The sequence below is a fragment of the Carlito syrichta genome, unplaced genomic scaffold, assembly GCF_000164805.1.
Source record: "Carlito syrichta isolate Samal-C Ts95f unplaced genomic scaffold, Tarsius_syrichta-2.0.1 Scaffold301930, whole genome shotgun sequence".
Classification (NCBI taxonomy): Eukaryota; Metazoa; Chordata; class Mammalia; order Primates; family Tarsiidae; genus Carlito; species Carlito syrichta.
The window spans coordinates 54,400-74,673 of NW_007246026.1; the positions used below are offsets into that span (position 1 = coordinate 54,400).

At 44.6% G+C, this 20,274-nt stretch overlaps 1 protein-coding gene across 1 annotated transcript; it reads right to left on the bottom strand.

The window, feature by feature from the left end:
- Positions 1-3,919: 3,919 nt before the first annotated feature.
- Positions 3,920-9,325, bottom strand: IL19 (interleukin 19). The gene is made up of 5 exons (XM_008055694.1): positions 9,182-9,325; positions 8,967-9,032; positions 6,505-6,657; positions 5,482-5,556; positions 3,920-4,059 (listed from the first exon to the last, which is right to left on the bottom strand). Exons 1-5 carry the CDS (start codon positions 9,323-9,325, stop codon positions 3,964-3,966), a joined length of 534 nt encoding a protein of 177 aa, XP_008053885.1. The 3' UTR covers positions 3,920-3,963.
- Positions 9,326-20,274: the final 10,949 nt, after the last annotated feature.

Genomic DNA, 20,274 nt, shown 5'->3' on the forward strand with positions numbered 1-20,274 from the left:
TGTAAAGTGCCTGTTGTGGCCCTGGTGTGTGATATGGGTTCCATCCCCTTCATCTTAGCAGTGAAAGGTGAGACCTGATTTTTCAGGGTGCCTGCTAGGGGCCCATAGAGAACTCAGAAGGTATGGTTTGAACTCTCCCATATTTGGTTTCTTAACAGGCATTTCTTAAATACCATCTCTGTGAAGAAAAAACCCCACACAACCCTGTGCCAGACCCACTATGGACCAAAAAAGAGCTAGGACACATTTTTCAAGTCTGAAAAGAGAGAAAGGACAGGTAGACTAGTAGAGGATGCAGACGAGAGACACAGGAGAGCATGGGGTAACATGCCTTCAAGTTCAGTGTTTCTTCCCCCTCCTCCTACTTCATCTCCTCCTCCTCCTCTCCTACTTGTACTTCTGCCAGCAGTGATAACAGCGATATTTCTTTCATGCTGGTACCAGTCATTATGCCAACTAAGCTCCTTCTCTTGGGCTTCCCATCAGGCAAGCAAGATGTATAGGCTAATTGCCAGCATGATTGAGGGCCCTGGCTTTGGAACAGGACACCCTGAGTTCGAATCCCAATTCCACAACTAGCTGCATGCCCTTAGGTATATTGTTGAACCTCACTAAGCTTCAGACTTCTTCATCTATATAATTGTGTTTGTCAGTAATCTACCTTAGAGGATTATCGTAAGGAGCAAAGGAGAAACCAAAGCTCCCACCTCAGGGCTTAAGACATAATGCATGTTCAACATGTGTACATTGTTGTTGTCATTGTAATTTATTCTGGAACAAGCCTGCTTGGATTGGAAGCCTGGTTCTTCTACTTACAGGCTGTGTGACCTTGGGTAAGTTACCTAACTTCGCTGTGCCTAGTTTCCTCCTTAAGATTTAATTATCTGTACCACTAACATTCAATGAGGTATGAATGTTACCTCATCAATGAGATGTTTCATGTGCAAAACTTTTATAGGGTTGCTGTAAGAATTAAATATATGTATTCTTATTACACTATATTGCATTAAGTATATTTCTCAGACTGTTGCCTGGCATATAGACAGTACTGCATAAATGTTTACTATTATTATAGTTTTAGTTCATCCAGATCATCTTTTTTTTTTTTTTGAGTTGGAGTCTCACTCTGTCGCCCAGACTGGAGTGCAGTGGCTGCTCCCTGCCACCGCAGCCTCGACCTGCTGGGCTCCGGCGATCCTTCCGCCTCAGCCTTCCGAGTAGCCGGAATTACAGGCATGCGCTACCACGCCCGGCTGATTTTTAGATTTATTGTACAGATGAAGTCTCGCTGCCCAGGCGGGTCTCGAACCCCCCCCCGGCTCAGGTAATCCACTCACTTCAGCCTCCCAAAGGCACGGGATTACAGGCTGAGCCACCGAGCCCGGCCAGATCATCTTTTTAAGAAATGTGAATTCAATATCTACTAAGTGCCCGGCGGTGAACAAACCAAACTATCTCCATACACTTAGACCTTATGTTTGAGTAGGGACACAGCTAATAAACAAATAGGAAGGCCAAGCACTAGTGGTTCACTCCTGTAATCCCAGCAATTTGGGAGACAGAGGTGAGAGGATTGCCTGAGTCCAGGGGTTCAAGACCTGCCTGGGCAACTTGGTGAGAATTATCTGTACAATAAATCAAAGCAGTTAGCCGAGCATGGTGGCACACGCCTGTAGTTCCAGTTACTTGGAAGGCTGATGCAGAAGGAGGTCCTGAGCCCAGCAGGCAGAGACTCCAATGACTGTGAGCATGCCGCTGCAGTCCAGCTTGGACACAGAATGGGACTCTGTCTCAAAACAAACAAAAAACAAACAAACAACAATAACAACAAACAAATAGGAAAACAGAAAAGGGATATAAAAAGGTGTGCAGAAGGTGGAAACAAGGGATTGATGTTCAAATAGGATCCCTCTGGAGTGAAAGCCTGAAGGAGGTGGAGGTGTGAACCCTGCAAGTGCCTAGGGGAAGCATACCCCAGGGCAGTCGTGAAAGACCAGAAATGCTGTAACTGCTGTCATGCAGCCTGCTCAGGAGGGATTCCCAGACAAGGTCACCTTGGAAATGTTGGGTCCTCCACAAACAACCCTACTCCCTCTTCATAGCTTATTCATCATGTTAGATCATAGCATGTGGAGGGGTTTGGTTTTTTTTAACTGTACCTCAGTTTATGAGTGTGTATTGTGCAAAGTGCAAAGGTCCCAAGGTGAGAACATGCTAGTTGTGTTTGAGTAGACCAATATGGCTGGGTCAGGGTGAGTCTGAACAATACTGAACAAGAAACAGGGACACAATAAGAGGACACAGAGCTGGGAAGGGGGGTGGTATGCAGATATTAGGATTTCTGAGGCTGTGGTAGGGACTCTGGCTTTTATCACATGGAGCAGATAGGACAGAGGGGTCAGTATCCACATTACCAACAATTAGTGCAGTGACCGGGCCCTGGGCAGTTCATGGCAGGAGAAACCTTAGAACCAGAATGTGTCCCTCCAACTTCCACTTCTTTTGGCAATCTTTTAAAGTTATTTTATTTTATTTTTGTAGTGACAAAGTCTTGCTGTGTTGCCCAAGCTAGTCTCAGACTCCTGGATTTAAGTGATTCTCCCACTGGCAATCTTTACCCAACACCCTGCTGTCTCCCATTCACTGAGGTTAGCAGGGAGGCCCTTTACCTCACTGGATGCTCACAGTGACACTTTGAGATAAATATTAAAATATCCATGTTACAGAAGAGGACACTGAGCCTTAGAGACAGAGAAGCACTTTGTTCAAAGTCACATAGGATTGGAACCAGGTCTGTCTGACTTCAGAGGTCTTGCTCTTTCCACTAAAGTGTGGACTGTAAAATATCATTCTCAGGTAGGAATTTTTAAAAGTTGCTTCAAGTACTTACCTCAATACCTGGCATGTGGCAGGTGCTCAATAAATGTCTGTTGTTATTGTCATTATTAAAGATATGTGTTTGTGCTCTGAATCATCTGTGAAGCATCCACATAGAAGTTGGTGCTGGCCTCTGTCCACTGTAGACTGGCCCTGGCCCCTCTACCCAGGGTACCCCACATCTATGGGCCATACTTGTCCAGTTTTTTCACCATGACAACCATCCCTCTGTCAGAAACACTCTCTCCCCATCCCAATGCATATACCATGGAGGATGGATTAGGACCCAGGAAGACATAACTAGGTTGAAAACAGTGAGAAAGAAATAACTGAAGGAGGCCAATACAGAGAAAAATCAGAGAGACTGAGAGAAAGAGATCAGAAATGGAGTAATGTCAAGAAAGCATGTGTCAGAGGCCTTCTATTCTGTCTTCTGTATTTTCATGCAGAGAAAGGGTGTTTGTGGGAGAAATTAGAGATGCAGACTGAACCCTTTTCCTCACTAACTTGCTTTTGGGACAATGGGTATATTCTTATCCATCTCCAAGCCTCAGCTTCCCCATCTATTATGTTCTTTAAGACCCTTTGCATATCTAATTGTCTCCATTTTTGATTCCTTAACTGAATCTTCCTGAATCAGAAACACTTCCACTCATAGGCATAGTGTTTAATTGAAAAAAATTAGTCCGTACAATGTGTACTACAGGATATCACTCAGCTCACATCACAGACATGGGATAAACGAGTTCACAATAAATTAGGGGGGAGCCAACCCTTTCCTTCCCAGATGGCCCACAGGATCTTTTAGCAGACACATTTTATTATAAATACCACAGTAGACTATTTGGCTATTTGGGATCAGACAGCCTGAGACCAGCCAGTGAGACTTACAGCTGCAGGCTGAGATCTGCTCAAACCCACATTCCCCCTAGGCCCAGAAGAGAAAATTCCAAATAAGCAGGGAGGTTTCTCATGTGGATAAACACGGGAGACTTCCTCATCTCTCTCTCCTTCAGAGTGGGCTGTCTCCCACCGTAAACCTCACAGGGAGGTTCATTCCTGGATGATTAGACAGGTTCCTTGTTATCAAGCAGCAGAAGTTTCTTGATGATTCTTGTCAATCCAGGCTAGAAAGACGTCAAGCTCTCCCAGGGACTTCACAGCCGCAGAGCGGACCTCCAGCTGAAACAAGTGGAATCTTCTTAAGAACCTACCTTTCTAGACTGTCTGATCACTTTCCCCATAATCTGGTCTCCACAAGGTTTTCTCTTAGTCATCAAATATATTTCCATAGCAGACGGACTCAAAATTATTTTCTTAACAGGCAACTAAATTTTTTTCCCACAAACAAGACATTAAATCATGTCAGCTCCTTATAAACAAAATAAAAAAAATTCTTCATTCTTTTCTCTTTGTTTTCCCTGTTTTTCACAGGAAAAGTATGGCTATTGGCCAGTTCTTTTCCTTATTTTCTTTTCCACATCGGCTTGCTGTAGTTCTTCTATTTTCTCAGAACATCCTAATCCCTGTGCTGCTGTAAAGTGGGCAGGGAGAATGTGTTGTCCCCATTTGACATATTAAGGCACCGAAGCCCCTGAGGATGCATCCTACCCAATGCCACAAAACTGGTTAGTAACAGAGCTGGAACTAGTACCCAAATCTCCTGACTTATTCTACCTCCTTCCACAGCAGCCTTCCTCCACAGGTGGTAAGATCTAAAAGCACATTGTGCAGAGCTAGTCAGTGTGGGATCGAATACTACTTCCACCACGCAGCTGCATCGTGGTCTTAGTTATGTTACTTAACCTGTGTGTGCCGCAGTATCTAAAGCAATAATGCCTCCTAGCATTATTGTGAAAGATAAAAGTGTCAATATTTGTAATGTGCCTACAACAATACCAGGCTCATGGTAAGAACCATATAACTCTTAGTTAGCTATTTCTATAATAGTACCCTATCCAGCCTCTCCCCAGTGAAGCAGAGTTTTGAACAGACCCTCCTGCCATTCCCACCTCATCTCTCAAGTGTGGGCATCATTTGAGAGTGTGATTTAATTGCAGACACTCAGGCTTTACCCCAGCCCTACTGAAGCAGAATCTGTAACTAGCTCTTCTAATGATGCCCATGAGAAGCACCTCCTCTCCATTCACATCCACAGGAGGTAAGCATTCTACATGGACATCGACATGAGAAGCACCCTGTCTTCATCACCACACAGAATGCTGTTGGCAGGTACTGACCTCAATGACACCATACAGGGAATGCTTCATGCATGACAGATCACAGTTCACGGTGGATCTTTGCTCCTGCTGTGCCATCCCTATCTTAAGCAATGTGTGCTTCCCCCAGATTTTAATACAGATCAGGCCTGATAGGTGAGGAAATAAAACATAGTGGAGGGATGATGGGGGAGGAGAGTCCAGGGAATTAGCAAGTGTTATAAGACCAACACGTGCAGGCACACAGAATCAGGAAGGCCTGCAATGACTACTTGTGGAGTGAGTGAATGAATTTGGGTGGAGAGGTGGCTGAAGGGTTGGCACTCTCCCTATTAAGCTCTTACCTCTCTCTTTCCATCTTCCCTGTCCTCTGCCTAGACCTTACCTGATCATAGTTGTCGTGGATGACTGTGGTTACATTGATGGCTTCCTGCCTGCAGTGACACCGCCTCTGCTCCTGCTGTGATAAAATAGAGGTAGCTCCTGTCAGAGGATTTCCATTCTGGCACACTATCACTGCCACCTCCCCACATAAGAAGTGATGTTTCTCTTCCCTCCCATGGTGAGAGTCAGGTTAGTAAACTCAAGTGAGAGCAGCCAGGGGAGAACAGGGACTGTTTGTAGAGTCACCCTGTGTTTGATTACAGCTTTTGCTTTTTCTGGATTTATAGCCCACTAGATTTTCAGCCTCAAGAGAGAAGGTCCCTGGCTATATTGTCCCCACCCTATGAATGCAACATCCCAGAAGGTAGGTATTCAATAAACATTTGTTGTGTTGGGTTAACTAATTAATTGGTTAAATGAATCTGTTTGAGCTCTTTATAGTATTAATGTAAGTAGGGCAGGGTCTTTAACCCTTCTAACACTTTTAGAATCTGAGGCACAGAAGAGTGAGGTCTCTTGCCACAGTCACGTTGGAAGTCATTAGCAGGAACTAGAACCCAGGTTTTCTCCTGGTCTAAGTTTGTGTTGATTGTGTTTCTGATGTTTGGTTTTTAATAGATCACAGTGAATTTATAAGTGACCCTTAGGGATAGGCTGAGGAACTACTCAAAAGTTAACTGATATAGAAACCCTGAAAGGCCAGAAACAAAGAAACTAGGGGTATGCTTATGGTAAGACTAGAGTCCTTGGCATGCCTCTCTCACTTAAAGAATACATTGATATAAACTGATCGCTCCAGGAGGATTATCCATGGAGAGACCAGTCTGACAAGTGACCAGCAGGCAGGAAGCCCTGGGGAAGCTGGGACCACTAGGAGGGGTTGTCAACAATTCTCCCCCATGGACATGAATGACAGGGCTGGGAATTTCCTTTGACTCCAGGGACCCTTTCAGAAGGCCGACTGGGACAGGCACTTCCTAGGCTCTCCCTGTAGCAGACTGGGAATCCTGACACAGTGACTCACACATTGCTGCAGAGTTTTCTGCATGTAGAGGAAAGAATTGGCAATGCTGCTGATTTTTCTCAAGATTTGGGGGTTTGGCTCTTGATGATCCTTGAACACCCGGTCCATGTAGAATGTCAAGAGGTTCTTGGTCACACAGCACACGTCTAAAGGCTACAGACACAAATTAGAGAAACTCCTGTTGGCCCTCTTCTCTCATTATCTTAGAGACAAAGCAGTCCATCTGAGTAGGGGCTGCAAGAAGTAAGAGAATTGAAAATGATTTTTAAAAATTCATAATGGTCTCAGAGTATTTGGCCCTTCTTACTCACATCAAAGCTACTTATGATGAAGATGGTCAGGAAAGATTCCAGCTATCCTCTCTTTTTGTATGACCAGGAGACACATTACAAAGGATGGGGCCCAGCATCGAATCATAGACTAGATTCCCTCTACAACAAGCCTAAGGTATCATCACTGACGTCTGCCTAAATCTTCCCAGGAATCAAGTGCCTCCTTTTTAAAAGGACTGATAGCTAAGCAGCCTTCTGGAAAAATACTTCCTTAAATGGCAGAGGCTGAAGCTGGTCTCTGTATAATATCTCCCATCCAGCCACATGCAAGTGCTATCGCATGCTGGGCATTATGCTAGGCATCCCTTCCTCCAACTATAATGATGTGTTCATGTTGGTCATTCTACCCTGGGCTGCACTGTTTGGCTCTCCTCCAGTCTGAGATTTGCAAGAAAGGAAACTGATAGCTGCGAAAATGGGCACATCTGGGTAGGTCCACAGATCTGCAGAGTACAGATGTCTTTAAGAAGAATGCCTAACTTCCCAGGCACAACCCAGAGAAGTGGCTAGACAGTTTCCTTCTAGCAGTTTGCACCCTACCAGGCAGTGAATTACTCTGCAGAAGATTAATCTCTCAGGGCAAGTATGGGGGGGTTTACAACAGGACAGTACATCCATCTTCATTAGCATTGAAGGAGTGAAGCCTCCTTGGCCCCAGTAGCAGCTTTTCCTAGATGGCAAATTCTACTTGCTGCACAGAAGCCCTTTTCTTTGTTCACTCATGTTGGTTCCCTTAACCAGAGGAACAAAAAGTTACACACCTCTGTGTTATCAAAGATTGTGGCACTAGAAAAAGACATATAGTAGAAAAAAGGAAGGAGGGAAGAAAGATGAAGGGAGGAAGGAAGGAAGGACAGACTGGCAAAAGAAAGGGAGGAAGGAAGGAGGAAAGGAGACAGAAAGGGAAGAAGAAAGCAAATATGATATGATAAAGACCTGAGTCCTTATTGACTCCATTTCTTATTCTACAACACTACTTCTCCACCTTGAGAGGAGAAAGAATCTGGAGATGGGGGCATAAATTTGGGGGTCTATTCCTGGCTCAGTTACTAACAAGTCATTCTTCATTCAAGGTTCCAATGTTCTCATTTGAAAATTATGATTTGGGAATAGATTTTTCTGGGGGCGTCCTTTGTAGCTGTGATGTTTTATGAGTCTGTAATACAGTCATCTGGAATATTATTTAGTATGTGCCTGCATCTATTCACCTCGAATAAATCACAGCCTAGAAAAATTATGCAGTTGTGTGTCTCTCTCACTTGTGTTGAGAAACCTGAGGAAAAAGCAACTCATTACAGATATACCTTACACTCAGTAACATAAATTCCTGAAAAAACTGGATCTTTCTAGAGTGCTTCTAAGGACTGGAGGAGCTCACTTTTAAAAACATCGCTCACGGCCCCTTTTGTAAAGTGAACGATCACCCAGCAAGCCAGCTGTTGTATAGCACACACACATCACTTCCTGTCTGGACAGCTGGACTGACCTTCTCCCTGGCTTTCCTACCTCACATTGTCTGTTGTAAGGACATCACCAGACTGTCTTTCTAAAACAATGTACAGCCATATAACTTGGGGCTCAAAAACCTTCAGTGACTCTATTCCTCTATTATAAGACCGGGACTCAGCCTGACCCCAGGAGTCTTTGTGAAATGTCCCCAAGGTACTTCTCCACCTCACCCTCCACCACTCTCCCACCCTTCATATCACAAACCTGGTTGCTTCACTGTCCTACCTTCAGTGATCCTATACCCATTCTCGTGTGTCCCTCAAAACCCTCACTTCCTTTTACCCACTAATCAACAACCTCCTTGGCATTTAAGTCACTGTTTTCTCAGCTCCCACATGGGACCTTCCAAAATCACCCCCAAGCACAGAAATCCTGTCCCCTCTGAGCACCTAGCACTCCCAAACACTCTCCAGGAAGTACACTTCTTTCATCCAGAGGTTCCAAAGTTCCTGGGACACTAGAGTGCCCACAACGTCAGCCAGCAAACGAGAAGTTCAGTACATTTAGAGTACACTGGAGATTAGAAAAGAGAAAGGGGATGGAGTAGAGATTTCTTTCTCAACCCAGGGCCGCTTTGCAGTAAAGATAAAGATATAGGAAAGAGCAGACACAAGCCAGTACCTTAATGCTCTGCAGGGTCTCCGATTTGGACAGGATAGTGACATTTTGGAAGGTGTCCTTAGCTTGCTATGGAGGGAAGCATAAGAATAGACAAGCCATGAACATTCTGTGTTCTCATGAGATACAAAAGATAACTAGAAGGAACTCGCTTTTCAAGCTAAAACGTAAGAGGGGCACGCCCCTTTGCCCATGCCTTCACCCCAACCCCTACTCACAACAGCTCTTTTGATTCCTTGGAAACTCTGTTCTATATGGTGCATGTCCATGGAAATCAGACATCTCCTGAGACCACGGGTGTGCACTGAGCACAAGATGAGCACTGTGCCCAGTAGCCAGAGGGAAACACGCTGCACCTTCATGTCCTGCAGAAAGGAGCAGAGGTCCACTGTCGGGTCAAGAGTGCAGGGCAATGAAAGAAAAGAGCCCTGATTAACACATGCCCTCCCTCTTTGAAACTCACAGGACTGGCCAGGTGGCATCCAAAGGAACAAGATTCAATATCTCAGCTCTGTGGAGTTTCAGGGCCATGTGTCTCCTCCTCTGGTTTTCTTGAATCAATTGCATGTGAGTCCTCCTGTGCCCTCACATACCCCCACCTCCACCCCCAGAAAGGGCAATACAGTACTCTGTCAAGTCCCGGGAAACATATCTGTGTGTATTTCACTCGCCTATGACTCAACACGGCTCCCTTTGTCAACAGCAATGAAAAGCATCATTTTTAATAAATTAAATAGGAAAAACAAGATTGGCAATATGCCCTAGGAATTAGGCAACAGATCTGTAAAACCATAAAAGCACATTTGGTTTTTGATGTTTGCCCCCAAAATAGAAGAACCCCTTTTATTATAAACCTCCAATGTGTGTCTGCTTAAAATCATCTATTTGAAGTCAACTATGCAGATTTTGCCTTCTGGAGAAGATGGGAAAGGGAGGCGCAAAGCATATCCTAATAACTAATTAGCCACAGGGGGGAGAAAAGAGACAGCATCAACTGTAGAGGCCAAGTTGGTGGCTTCCCGAGCCAGGGATGTGAAGGGTATGTCTGCAGCTAGCTGGTTCCCAGGCAGGGCCAGCCCGAGATGCTTGCAGCCTCTTCTCATGCTCTCCCCCTTCTTGCCTCTGCCTTTCCCTCTGCCTCTTCACTTAGCCCCTGTACACCGTGCCATATGATGAACACGGAGACAAGTGCATTAGATATCATGGTACAGCTTGCTGAGTTATCTCTCTCTGCTTTTCCTTCCCCCCACACTTGCCCAAGTGTCACAAGCAGAGCTCAGCCTTTGTGGTAAGTCTTATGACAACATATGTGAATAGAGCAGCCCTCTGCCCTGCAGTCCCCATCGTGCCCATTTCCGACTGTGTGTGCTGTGGAGGAGAAAAGGCCACCAAACGTTGAGAGCCAGCAGAGGGGGCTGCCAAGGGCCCTCTCCAGCCACTCACTATCGTATGGTCTCTGTAAATATATATTATACATATTTATATAGTTACATTTTTTGTAGAGACAGGGTCTTTGCTTCTCAGGGTGGCATAGAACTCCTGGCCTCAAGGGATCCTCCTACCTCAGCCTCCTAAAGTGCTGAGATTATAGGCATGAGCCACCATGCCTGACCTGCTGTAACTATAAAGAACACACGTGTGTGGATGAGTCATAACTTCCCCACTCCTCAGCCCCATTCCCAACACCTCCCTCAGGATTCCCAGCTCCTTCTCTGGAAAGCCAAGAAATAGCAAATCCTGTTAAGAAACCCATTTTGGCCTTGTCTCTCCTCAGCTTGACATCATTCCTGGTTAATGAACAGGTGTATACTGAGATCTCACCCTGCAGCAGGCATTATGTTAAAGGACTCAACTTCTCTTTTTTCAACCTCTTCCTTTCTGATAAAACAAAGAAGTAGACTCCATTACCAGGGAAATTTATGAATCTCCCCCTCGCCGTCTACCCCAGTGCTCTGTCCCCTCAGAAGACTATAGGGGTGCTTCTAAAAAGTCAAGTGACTAGGAAAAGAGTACAGTTTTTCTTCTGACAAGAGAACTCTCAGAAGCAGCGGGACGTTGCCTGCTCACCTTATGCCAGGAGCCTCACGCATGTTTTGGAGCAGAAAGATACCTCCCTTAGATTGGTGGGTGATTCCAGACATCTTGGCCAATTCAGATATTAGTAGTAGGCAACATTTATCATAAATGCATGTGAGTTGGGCACTCTGACAAGCATGTCACATATTTTTCTTATCTAATGCTCACAATCACTCAATGAGGTGGGTTCTCTTTCTATCCCTATTTTACCAAGGAGGGAACTGAGACTTAAAGGAGTAAAGTAATCTGTCCAAACTGGGACTGGAGAGGAAGCAGGCTTACCCCTGAGCCCTACTCTCTACCACTACACCATCCCACTTACAGTGCTGTTTCCCTCTAACACCTCAGCAGGAGACCCCAGGAGTTCCCCCCTTACACCAGATAGAAACCCATTTATGATCAGTGATGTTCCTTACATTTAAAAAGATTTTTAATACTGCAAAGGATTAAGAAACAACAATGTGTTACAAAGTGCCCAGCACAGTTCCTGGAACAAAAAAGCAGGAGTAAAGACATTAGACTAGATTCCTTCCCCTCCCCCTTTCTCCCTCCCTCCCTCCCTTCCTCCCTTCCTGCCTTCCTGCCTGCCTTCCTTCCCACTCTCCATCTCTTCTCTTTGAAGGTAAGGTACTCAACATTCACCCCCAATATGGAGTACCCCTCCTTATTCTACCCTGCTCCTGGGGCGTCAGAGCCATAGTCATAGTCTTATGACAACACATGTGAATAGAGCAGCCCTCTGCCCTGCAGCCCCCGTGGTGTCCATTCCCAGTTGCGTGTGCTGGGTAAGTGGACTGGGTTGGGGTAAGGATGAGGGCTGGGATGGTGGTAAGTATGAGCCTCTGAGGAAGGACGACGCAAGCCTCACCTCTCAAGGGTGCTCTCCAGCTGCTCCTCGTGTCTCCTCTCGGTACTCTTTACCATTTGGAAAGGGCTGGTCATTTTTATGGAGGTGGAAGGGGGAAATGCTGTCAAGATTCACTGGGTGGGTCCACCTTTGGGAGATTGTTTTTCCCATTGTTTTCTTAACATCTTATTTCCTTAATTGTTTTCTTTTTTCTTTGAGATATAGCTGATTAATCATTATTACGAAATGCCTCTGTCTTCTGGGTCTGGACATGCAGCTTCTAGGAAAAATAAGCTCCCCATCTCTATGCAAATAAGAATTTCTTGCAAGTCTGTGTCCATCCAGAAAAATCCAAGTTAGGTCACTTTCCTGAGAGCTGTGGCATGCTACCAACTGTACCCTACAGGCAAACTCAGGAAAGCACTCAGGGTCGACCACACCCTGCAGCAGCCAGCTCTGTGAGGCTCTGCAGGTGCCTCTGGCTCCAGCACAACCCAGCTTCCTGCCTCAGATAGCTACTGAATACCTGCCATGGACCAGGCACTAGCTAAGTGCTTCACCTGCATTATTTAATTTAACTTCTTAAGGAATATTTTTTTCCCTTCATGAATGCAGGAATTTCTTTGTACAGCATCTCTGTCCACTTCATCTTGTCCCCTAGAAGGTCCTTTCATTCTTGATAATTGCAGAGGAAAAAAATGAGACTGGAAAGCAGAGAGGCTTTAAGAGGAGCCAGGGGACAGTAGTGGGACTGCCAGAGGTTGGGGTGCGGATTGGCTGTAGAGGAATCTGCCAGGGGTTGGGGGGCACACTTCATCAACAAGGGTACCTGCATAATGAACATTTGTATACCTAACCATGAATTGTACCCCACATCTTTAAAATTAAAAATTTAAAAAAAAAAAAAGAGTAGCCAGTGGCAGAGGCAGGAACAGGACCTGGAATTCTTACTCTAGGACTAGAAAATCTTCTACCTAAATTGCATTTTTAGTTAAACTCTCTACCATGAAATTCTCTAAGAATCAAGGTCTGGGGCAATGAAAAGATAGGATATAAAGGGTTTTCTCCCTGTTAAATAAAATTTCTAGGAGACCATCGGTTTAGACTGAACTCCTGCACTGGGCCCAACAGACCAAACCAGAATGGGATTACTCAAGCTGAAGTTCCACACCACCAACCTGAAACTAAGTTGTTTATCTGCCCTTCCAAGAAATCAGAAGAAAGGTAATAGCCAAATCCTCAGACAAACCCGTTTTAGCCAGCATGATAAGGAAGTCTCCTCTGCTTGAACCTTTGCAAGGAAAGTGACTTTGAAATGACCCATTTGCTTTCTGTTCTCTGTTTCTACTTTCTTCAGCCTTTTTATGCCTATAAAGTCACCCTCCTCAGCTCATGGGAATACTAATTCTATTTTTATAGAATGAGATGTTGCCCAACCCTAGAATCGCAAATGAAAGCCAATTAAGACATTTAAATGTGTTGTGATTTTGTCTTTTGACATTCTCAAACCCTGACTCCGGGAATAAATGGATCCTGTTTTCACCAAATGAAAAACATGAAGTGCAATTATAAGGGACCACATCGTGCTGGTACAAATCCTGTTTCTGCAGCCAGACTAGGGGGACATAGAGAGGGACAGGGCTTTGGCAGGCAAAGAGCAGTGATAGAGAGGACTGGGGCCTTTTTTGGGATGAGTGCAAGGGAAAGAAACCCCAGGGGCTGGAGGTCTTGTTGTCCAGCATTTTGGACACAAAGAAGTAATCTGGGTTAAGGGAAGTGGTAGACTATAGCAATTCCCAATGTATTTCTGGATTTAAGCCCTGACTCTCTTCTCTTTGAGGCACTGGACAAGCTACTTAAGATCTTTCTGAGCCTGATGCGGTGGTTCACATTTGTAATTCCAGCACTTTGGGAGGCAGAGGCGAGAGGATTACCTGAGCTCACGGGTTTGAGACCAGCCTGAGCAACATGGTGAGACCTCATCTCTACAATAAATTTAAAAAATTAGCTGGGCATGGTGGCGCATGTATGGAATTCCAGCTACTTGGAAGGTTGAGGCGAAAGAATCACCTGAGCCAAGTAGGTCAAGACTACGGTGGCCGTGAGCATGCCACTGCACTCCATGCCACTGGAGTGAGACTCCAACTCAAAAAAAAAGATCTTTCTGAACCTCCATAAAATAGGTTAAATAAACAGTGCTGATTTGAATGAGTTAATGAACCTGTATCACAGTAAGTACCCCTTAATGAATATTACTTATTTCAGTGCTGTGTGCCAGGTACCTGGAAAAGAAGAGGACACCTTTGTTGGGAGCTAATGGGTATCTCTCTGGGCAGAGAGAAGGAACTTCTAGAGAGGAGGGACAGAGCTGCTCTTGATTTGGGGGATCTCCCCCACCTCCATCCCTGTTTCCCCAGAGCAGTGGGATGTGGGGGTGAGTGCTGTATCCCCAGCACAGCCTGAGCTGTCTGGCTCAGGGCCCAGCCTCACATGTGACAGATTGCAACACTGTCCACGCTGAGTCTCACCCCACATTCACCCCCTGGTGCGCAGACTGTATGTTCTGACCCAGCTCTCATTTCAGGGCTAAGATGTAATATCAGGAAGCTTGCTGGGGAAGAGAAAATATGTGATGTGTTTATAGCTCCTCTTCCAGCACGCAATCTATCATAGCAGCTGAGACCAGAAGCTGAGCTGACTAGCTCTGTTCTCCATGGCTGTCAGACCAGATGCAGGACACTTAATCTCTGTGCCTGTTTATTTATCTATAAAATGTTGTAAATCATTCCTACTGTATATTCATCATGTAGGCATGGGGTGAAAAGGAAATGTTTTATATGCATGTCCTCAACACTGTGCCAGGCACATCATAGGTAATTAGAAAATGATAACCTTTGTTTTAATTTTAGAGCCCACAGATTGGGAAGAACTGGAGAAATAAGAAATGATTTCTCTTCATCCTAAGCCTTTCTGCTGATTTCAAATATATAACACTGAGAATGCAGATTGAGATGGGGATGGCACCTTTTCCAGGATTACAATGAAACTATGAATTCAGTCTTTAGACATAGAGTTATGTCAGGCCTTAGAAATGGACTTTTAGGACCAGTAGACCTGCCATTGGGATACCAGAGTTCAGTTTTCCATTTGTTAAGTAGGAAAGCAGAAAGAATGTAAGGGAAGACGGAAGAACCAGAATGGAGAATGTTCTGAGTTTGACATGTGCTGGACACAGGTCTCTCATGCCTTCCAATCCCCATACCCAACTAATATTCACTCCAACTTCATGCATCGTTCATAGGGGTGCTAAGGCAATTTCCTCTCCATAAAAGAGTGGAGTCTTTCCACTCCCAGTGCTAAGTCCTGAAGCCCAGACAAAAATTACACAACTCTAGAGGGTACTGTGCCTATTGCCTCCTACAAGAATGAGGTTCCATGGAGATGAACAATGTGGGACCCTGTAGGGGATGAGGACTGCAAAACACTAGAAAATATGATATAGAAAGAATTTGTTAAAAAAAAAAAAAAGATATAGTGGATAAGTATTGTATTTGAGAAACTGATACAGATTTTAAAACAGAAAGAATATAAATGTTTAAATGTCTTAACCATAATGTCCAGACCATAATGATATGTTTAGTCTAGTTTCATTGGAAAATTTAAGCCTAAAAAATGTTTCTTTTTTTGTTTTGAGATTTAGAGATGAGAGTCAGAAAAGATAACAAAGAGAGCACCCAGCTCGACATTCCCATTACAGTGATGAGCAAACAGAGAGGTGAACCAGTCCTCCTATCACACACCAAGGAAGTGGCAAGACTGCTGTCAAGTCTCCATCCCCTGACTTCTAGCTCCTAGATCCCTTTCTAACCCATGCTGCCCTCCAACCTTGGGATCAGGTGGAGTGGAAAGGAACCTAGAGCTGTGAGGGACCTCAAGCCTGTTCAGCAGGGGAGGTGATGTAACTCTCCCAAGCCAAGCTGTTCTGACTCGTCATTACCCAGGAAGCTGATGACCTAAGAAAATCAAACTGGCCACTCCTGTGCTTGTGGGAAAGGAAGGACAAATCCACCTTGGGCACCTATACCACATCAACTTGGACTTTCCTCCTCTTTTTTGGCCCACAGGACTCTCAGTCAAAGCCTGCCTATCTACAGCCCCAAACTCTCTTTGACACACCTTATGGCGAGGAGTTCTGTGGCTTCAGTGTCATGAAAGAGCCCCAGTGGAGGCGGAATGGAGGGACAGGTAATGGAAGGCGCCCAAGCGATGCCACCCCATTCCTCTCCTTGGTCACTGACCCACACTCACCCCCAGCAGTCTATTCTCCTCTCAGCCGTCAGACTCTGAAATACAAACCCAGTCTTGTACTCCCCATTCTACAACTATAGCATGGGCCCTGCATCCTTTCAAAAGGATCAGCTACTCCCCGTGGCAACATCACAATCTGGACCTTGCCCATACCGCCCATCTCATCTCTCTTGAAGAGCCCCTACACCTCACTGCCCGCTTTCACCTAGAAAGCTCTCCCCTGGCTTTTCTGCCTCGCAGACACCCACCCAACTTTCAAGACTTAGCTCCAGTGTGACTTCCTTTGTGAAGTCTCTCCCCTCTTTCTTCTCTCTCCCCGCTCTCCTCCCCTTCTCCATTCTCACCCTTGTTAAGTTGACTGCTGCTTTTTTCATAGTCCCACTGGATACAAGATGCCCAGTTAACATTGAATTTCAGATAAACACATTTTAGTGTTTATCTATCTGAAATTCAAAGTTACCTGGGTGTTCTGTATTTTTATTTGCTAAATCTGGCAACTCTACACTGGAACCCTACGCAACCCAGCATCAGATCAGAGCCAGGTTGTATAAGGTCTGTAGCTCACATAATTGTGTGTGTATGTGTGTGTGTGTGTGTGTGTGTGTGTGTAGTTCTTTTTTAGAAAAGGAATTCAAAAATAGAAGTACAAAATTCGAGACAAAAGTAAATATTTATTTAGAAAGAGAAAATAAATCACATATTTTAAAAAGTTGGCAAACACCATAAAATCCAGAAAAATACATCCACATTTTTGCTAATTAACTACCTAATACCTTTTTGTTTGCTTCTTCTAGGACAATTTTTTTGACTGTTATTTTCTGTAAATAGAATAAAAAGATACTCAGCTCTTTCTTTTGTATGATCAGCTTACTCCAATGGAAGATTAGGATTCAATCATTTCGGACAAGTCCCTCAGGTCCCCTCCCATTGTAGGAGGTTTTCTGTCCTCTCAATAAATCCTGCTTTCTCAAAAAAAAATTTAATTATTTCATAATACCCCATGGAAACATGTCACTTCCCTCCCCCATCCTGCCCACATAAACATATCACAAGTCAGCCCAGGAAGGTACATGCTATTGGAAAAAGACGAAGTCCTGCTCTGCTGTAATCTTGTGTCTCAGCTGGCTTCTGAGAGAACCAGAAAAATGGTCTCAGGTGCAAATGTTGCATATACCTTTCATTCCAACAGCTAACATTTCTCATGGTCACACGCAAAATTCATGGACTGAAAGAGCTAGACTCAAAATAACAGCTGATAAGTATTGAGCACTTTTGCTTTCCAGGTTCTGTACCAAGCACCTATACACGTTATCTCTTTTTAAAATTGTTTGGTTTCTTTTTTTTTTGAGTCAAGTTCTCACTCTGCCACTTAGGTTGGAGTGCAGTGGCATGATCACAGCTCACCCAGCCTTTACCTCCCAAGCTCAGGCAATCCTTCTGCTCAGCCATTGGTGTGGCTGGGACTACAGGCATGTGCCACTGACCCAGTTAAGTTTTTTTTTATTTTTTGTAGAGACAGGGTCTTGCTATGTTGTCCAAACTGATCTTGAACTCTTGGGCCTCAGCATTCCAGAGTACTGGGATTACAGGAGTGAGCCACCACATTATCTCTTTATATGCATCATATGCATTATCTCTTTATATGCATTATCTCTTCATCTTTACACCTACTCTGTGAGGTAGACACTATTTTTGTGTCCTATTGTTTTGGAGGAGGAAACTGAGACTTAGAGCTACTAATTACCTCACCCAAGGACACCCAGGTGGGGAGTGACAAAGGATGCAGTCACAGGCAGCCCCTTCCAGCACCTCCATACCTGACCCTTTCACTGCACCTGACGTGTAAAAGCATCTGGCCCAGCCCTCACATTTACAGATGATGAAACAGCCGGGAACAGAAAGGAGAAATGTTTTGACCTAAGTCACACTGCTGAGTAGTGGTGGAGCTGGGACTAGAGCCCACATCCCTGAACTCTCAGTCCAGTACTCTTTCCATTCACAGCATCTCTGTCACCCTCCTCACTTCAAACTTCCTTCCTTACAGAAACAGACATCTCTTCCCTCCAGACAAAGGAGAAACAGAACCTCAGATGGTATAGAGGAGGGCTTGAGAGTGCCCTTCCCAGTTGACAAATCCAGGCATGTTAGGAGAAGCTATGATTCTGTGGAAATCGGATGTGGTTTTTACCTTATTGGCAAAATACTCATGTCAGTTGAAAAGAGCTTCTCCCATGGGTGCTGAGAGCCAGGGAGCTCCTGCGGAGGGCTTCACCCTAGGAGCCTGGGAGGAGGAGGGGGTCTGACTGGAGGCTGCTGGTTAACTGCACAGTCACAGTAATCGGGTGGCAGAGAGAGGACTGATCCCTGAAATACTCAAGGGGTACGAGCAGGTCAGAGATAAGGACCACATCTTGCAACCACATTGTTTCTTGGTGGAAACCCCAGCCAGCAGCGCTCTCCCGTGCTATCATCCCCACTCCTGGGATCCTGTGCATTCAGAAAGCCAGAGGTATAGGCTGACTTCCTTTCTCAGGTGATTTTTCTCTCCTGGGTTGGCTAAAGCCCCAACATATTCCAGAGACAAACTCATTTAATGCATCAGGCTGAATAGAAGCCTGATGCATCTAGTTAGAAGTGAGCTAAGATTTTCAACTTAGTACTAAAACTTAAAGCAAAATGTAGTCTTTCTAGGAATTCCTCTCTCACCACCCTCACTGCTTTCTTTTCTCCTTGATATCCCCTCAGCCTTGGCAGATTTATTTTGTGCTCGGCACATTTTCGTTTTCGTTTTTTTGGGTCTCTCTGAAAACTCTCCCATCAGACTTAAAATTTCCATAGTTAAGTCAATCTTTTCATTTGAGAACCCAAGGTCAAGTTCTGGCTTGGATATAAATTCCACAAAGGCAGGGATCTTTCCTGTCTGTTAATTACCTTATTCCCTAAATCTAGCACATAGTAGGTACTCCACAAACATTTGTTGAGTGAACGCATGAATGAATGAATGACAGGGAACAGGACCTTCCAAAGGCAAGGACAATCACATATTACTTTGTGGTTTCCGCCACATCCACCTGTATGGAGTTTTGGTGAGTTCAACATAAAAGCCTGCCTGCTAAACTCGGGGACTGGTGGGGGTTCCCTGCAGTCATAGGAACACTAATCTTCTGTGCCCAAGCCTTAGGTGAAGTCCTTCCAGAGAAAATATATATTGATGAAATATATGGATTCCCTTCCCCTCAAAAATGTATACATATATACAAACTTTCCTTCTGATGTTCATCTGATGTCCACCTTCTGATGTCCCTTAGGAGTCCTTGAATTCTAAGTTAGTAACATTAAAAGACTTGAATTTGAATCTAACTTTCACACTTGTTGGCTCTATAACTTTGAACAAGTCAATTAACCTCTCTGTGCCTCAATTTTTCATCTGAAGAAATGGGAGTGATAATTCTTGCCCTGCCCTCTTACATTACAAGTCATATGCTATATACATGTGTAAAGGATTAATATTACAAAGGGAGAGGATTAATCAGGAAAGAATTGCCAGATTCTTTTCTCCCTACCTATTTGCCTAAGGGCAAATTAAAACTTGCTCAGCTATTCCTGTCCCAGTAATGGAAGTCACAGAAACTCATCTAATGCTGGAAGGAAACTGGTCATCTACTCTTCTAGCTTCATTAGTTCATGCTAGCTTGTCTGCAGAAAGCTCTTCCCACAGCTGGGAGCTCGAGCGTTTCTCCCTTAGGAAGAAGCAGGGACGCATCATTTCTGGCTCCTATAAAGCTACAGCCTTCACCAGGACTGGCAAAGCCAAATGATGCTGAATTATAAAATTAGCACTGGCGTTAGGATGAGCAACCATCCCAGTTTGCCTGATAAGGAGGTTTGCTGGGACACAGAGCTTCCAGTCCTGAAACTGGGAAAGTCCCTGGCAAGTTGCTCATCCTAACTGAACTGAGAACAGAAAAGTGAGATTTGATTTCTGGCTCTGCTGCTTGCTAGCTGGATGATCTTGGGCAAGTCACATAAAGCTATCTTCTATTTGCCTCAGTTTTCTTATCTGAAATATGGGGCAAATGA

Coding starts and splice junctions, on each gene's coding strand:
- IL19 (XM_008055694.1), bottom strand. CDS start 9,325: ATGAAGGTGCAGCGTGTTTCCCTCTGGCTACTGGGCACAGTGCTCATC. Junction 9,033..9,181: donor AAGGAATCAAAAGAGCTGTT/GTGAGTAGGGGT, acceptor TTCCCTCCATAG/CAAGCTAAGGACACCTTCCA. Junction 5,557..6,504: donor AGAAAACTCTGCAGCAATGT/GTGAGTCACTGT, acceptor ATTTTATCACAG/CAGGAGCAGAGGCGGTGTCA.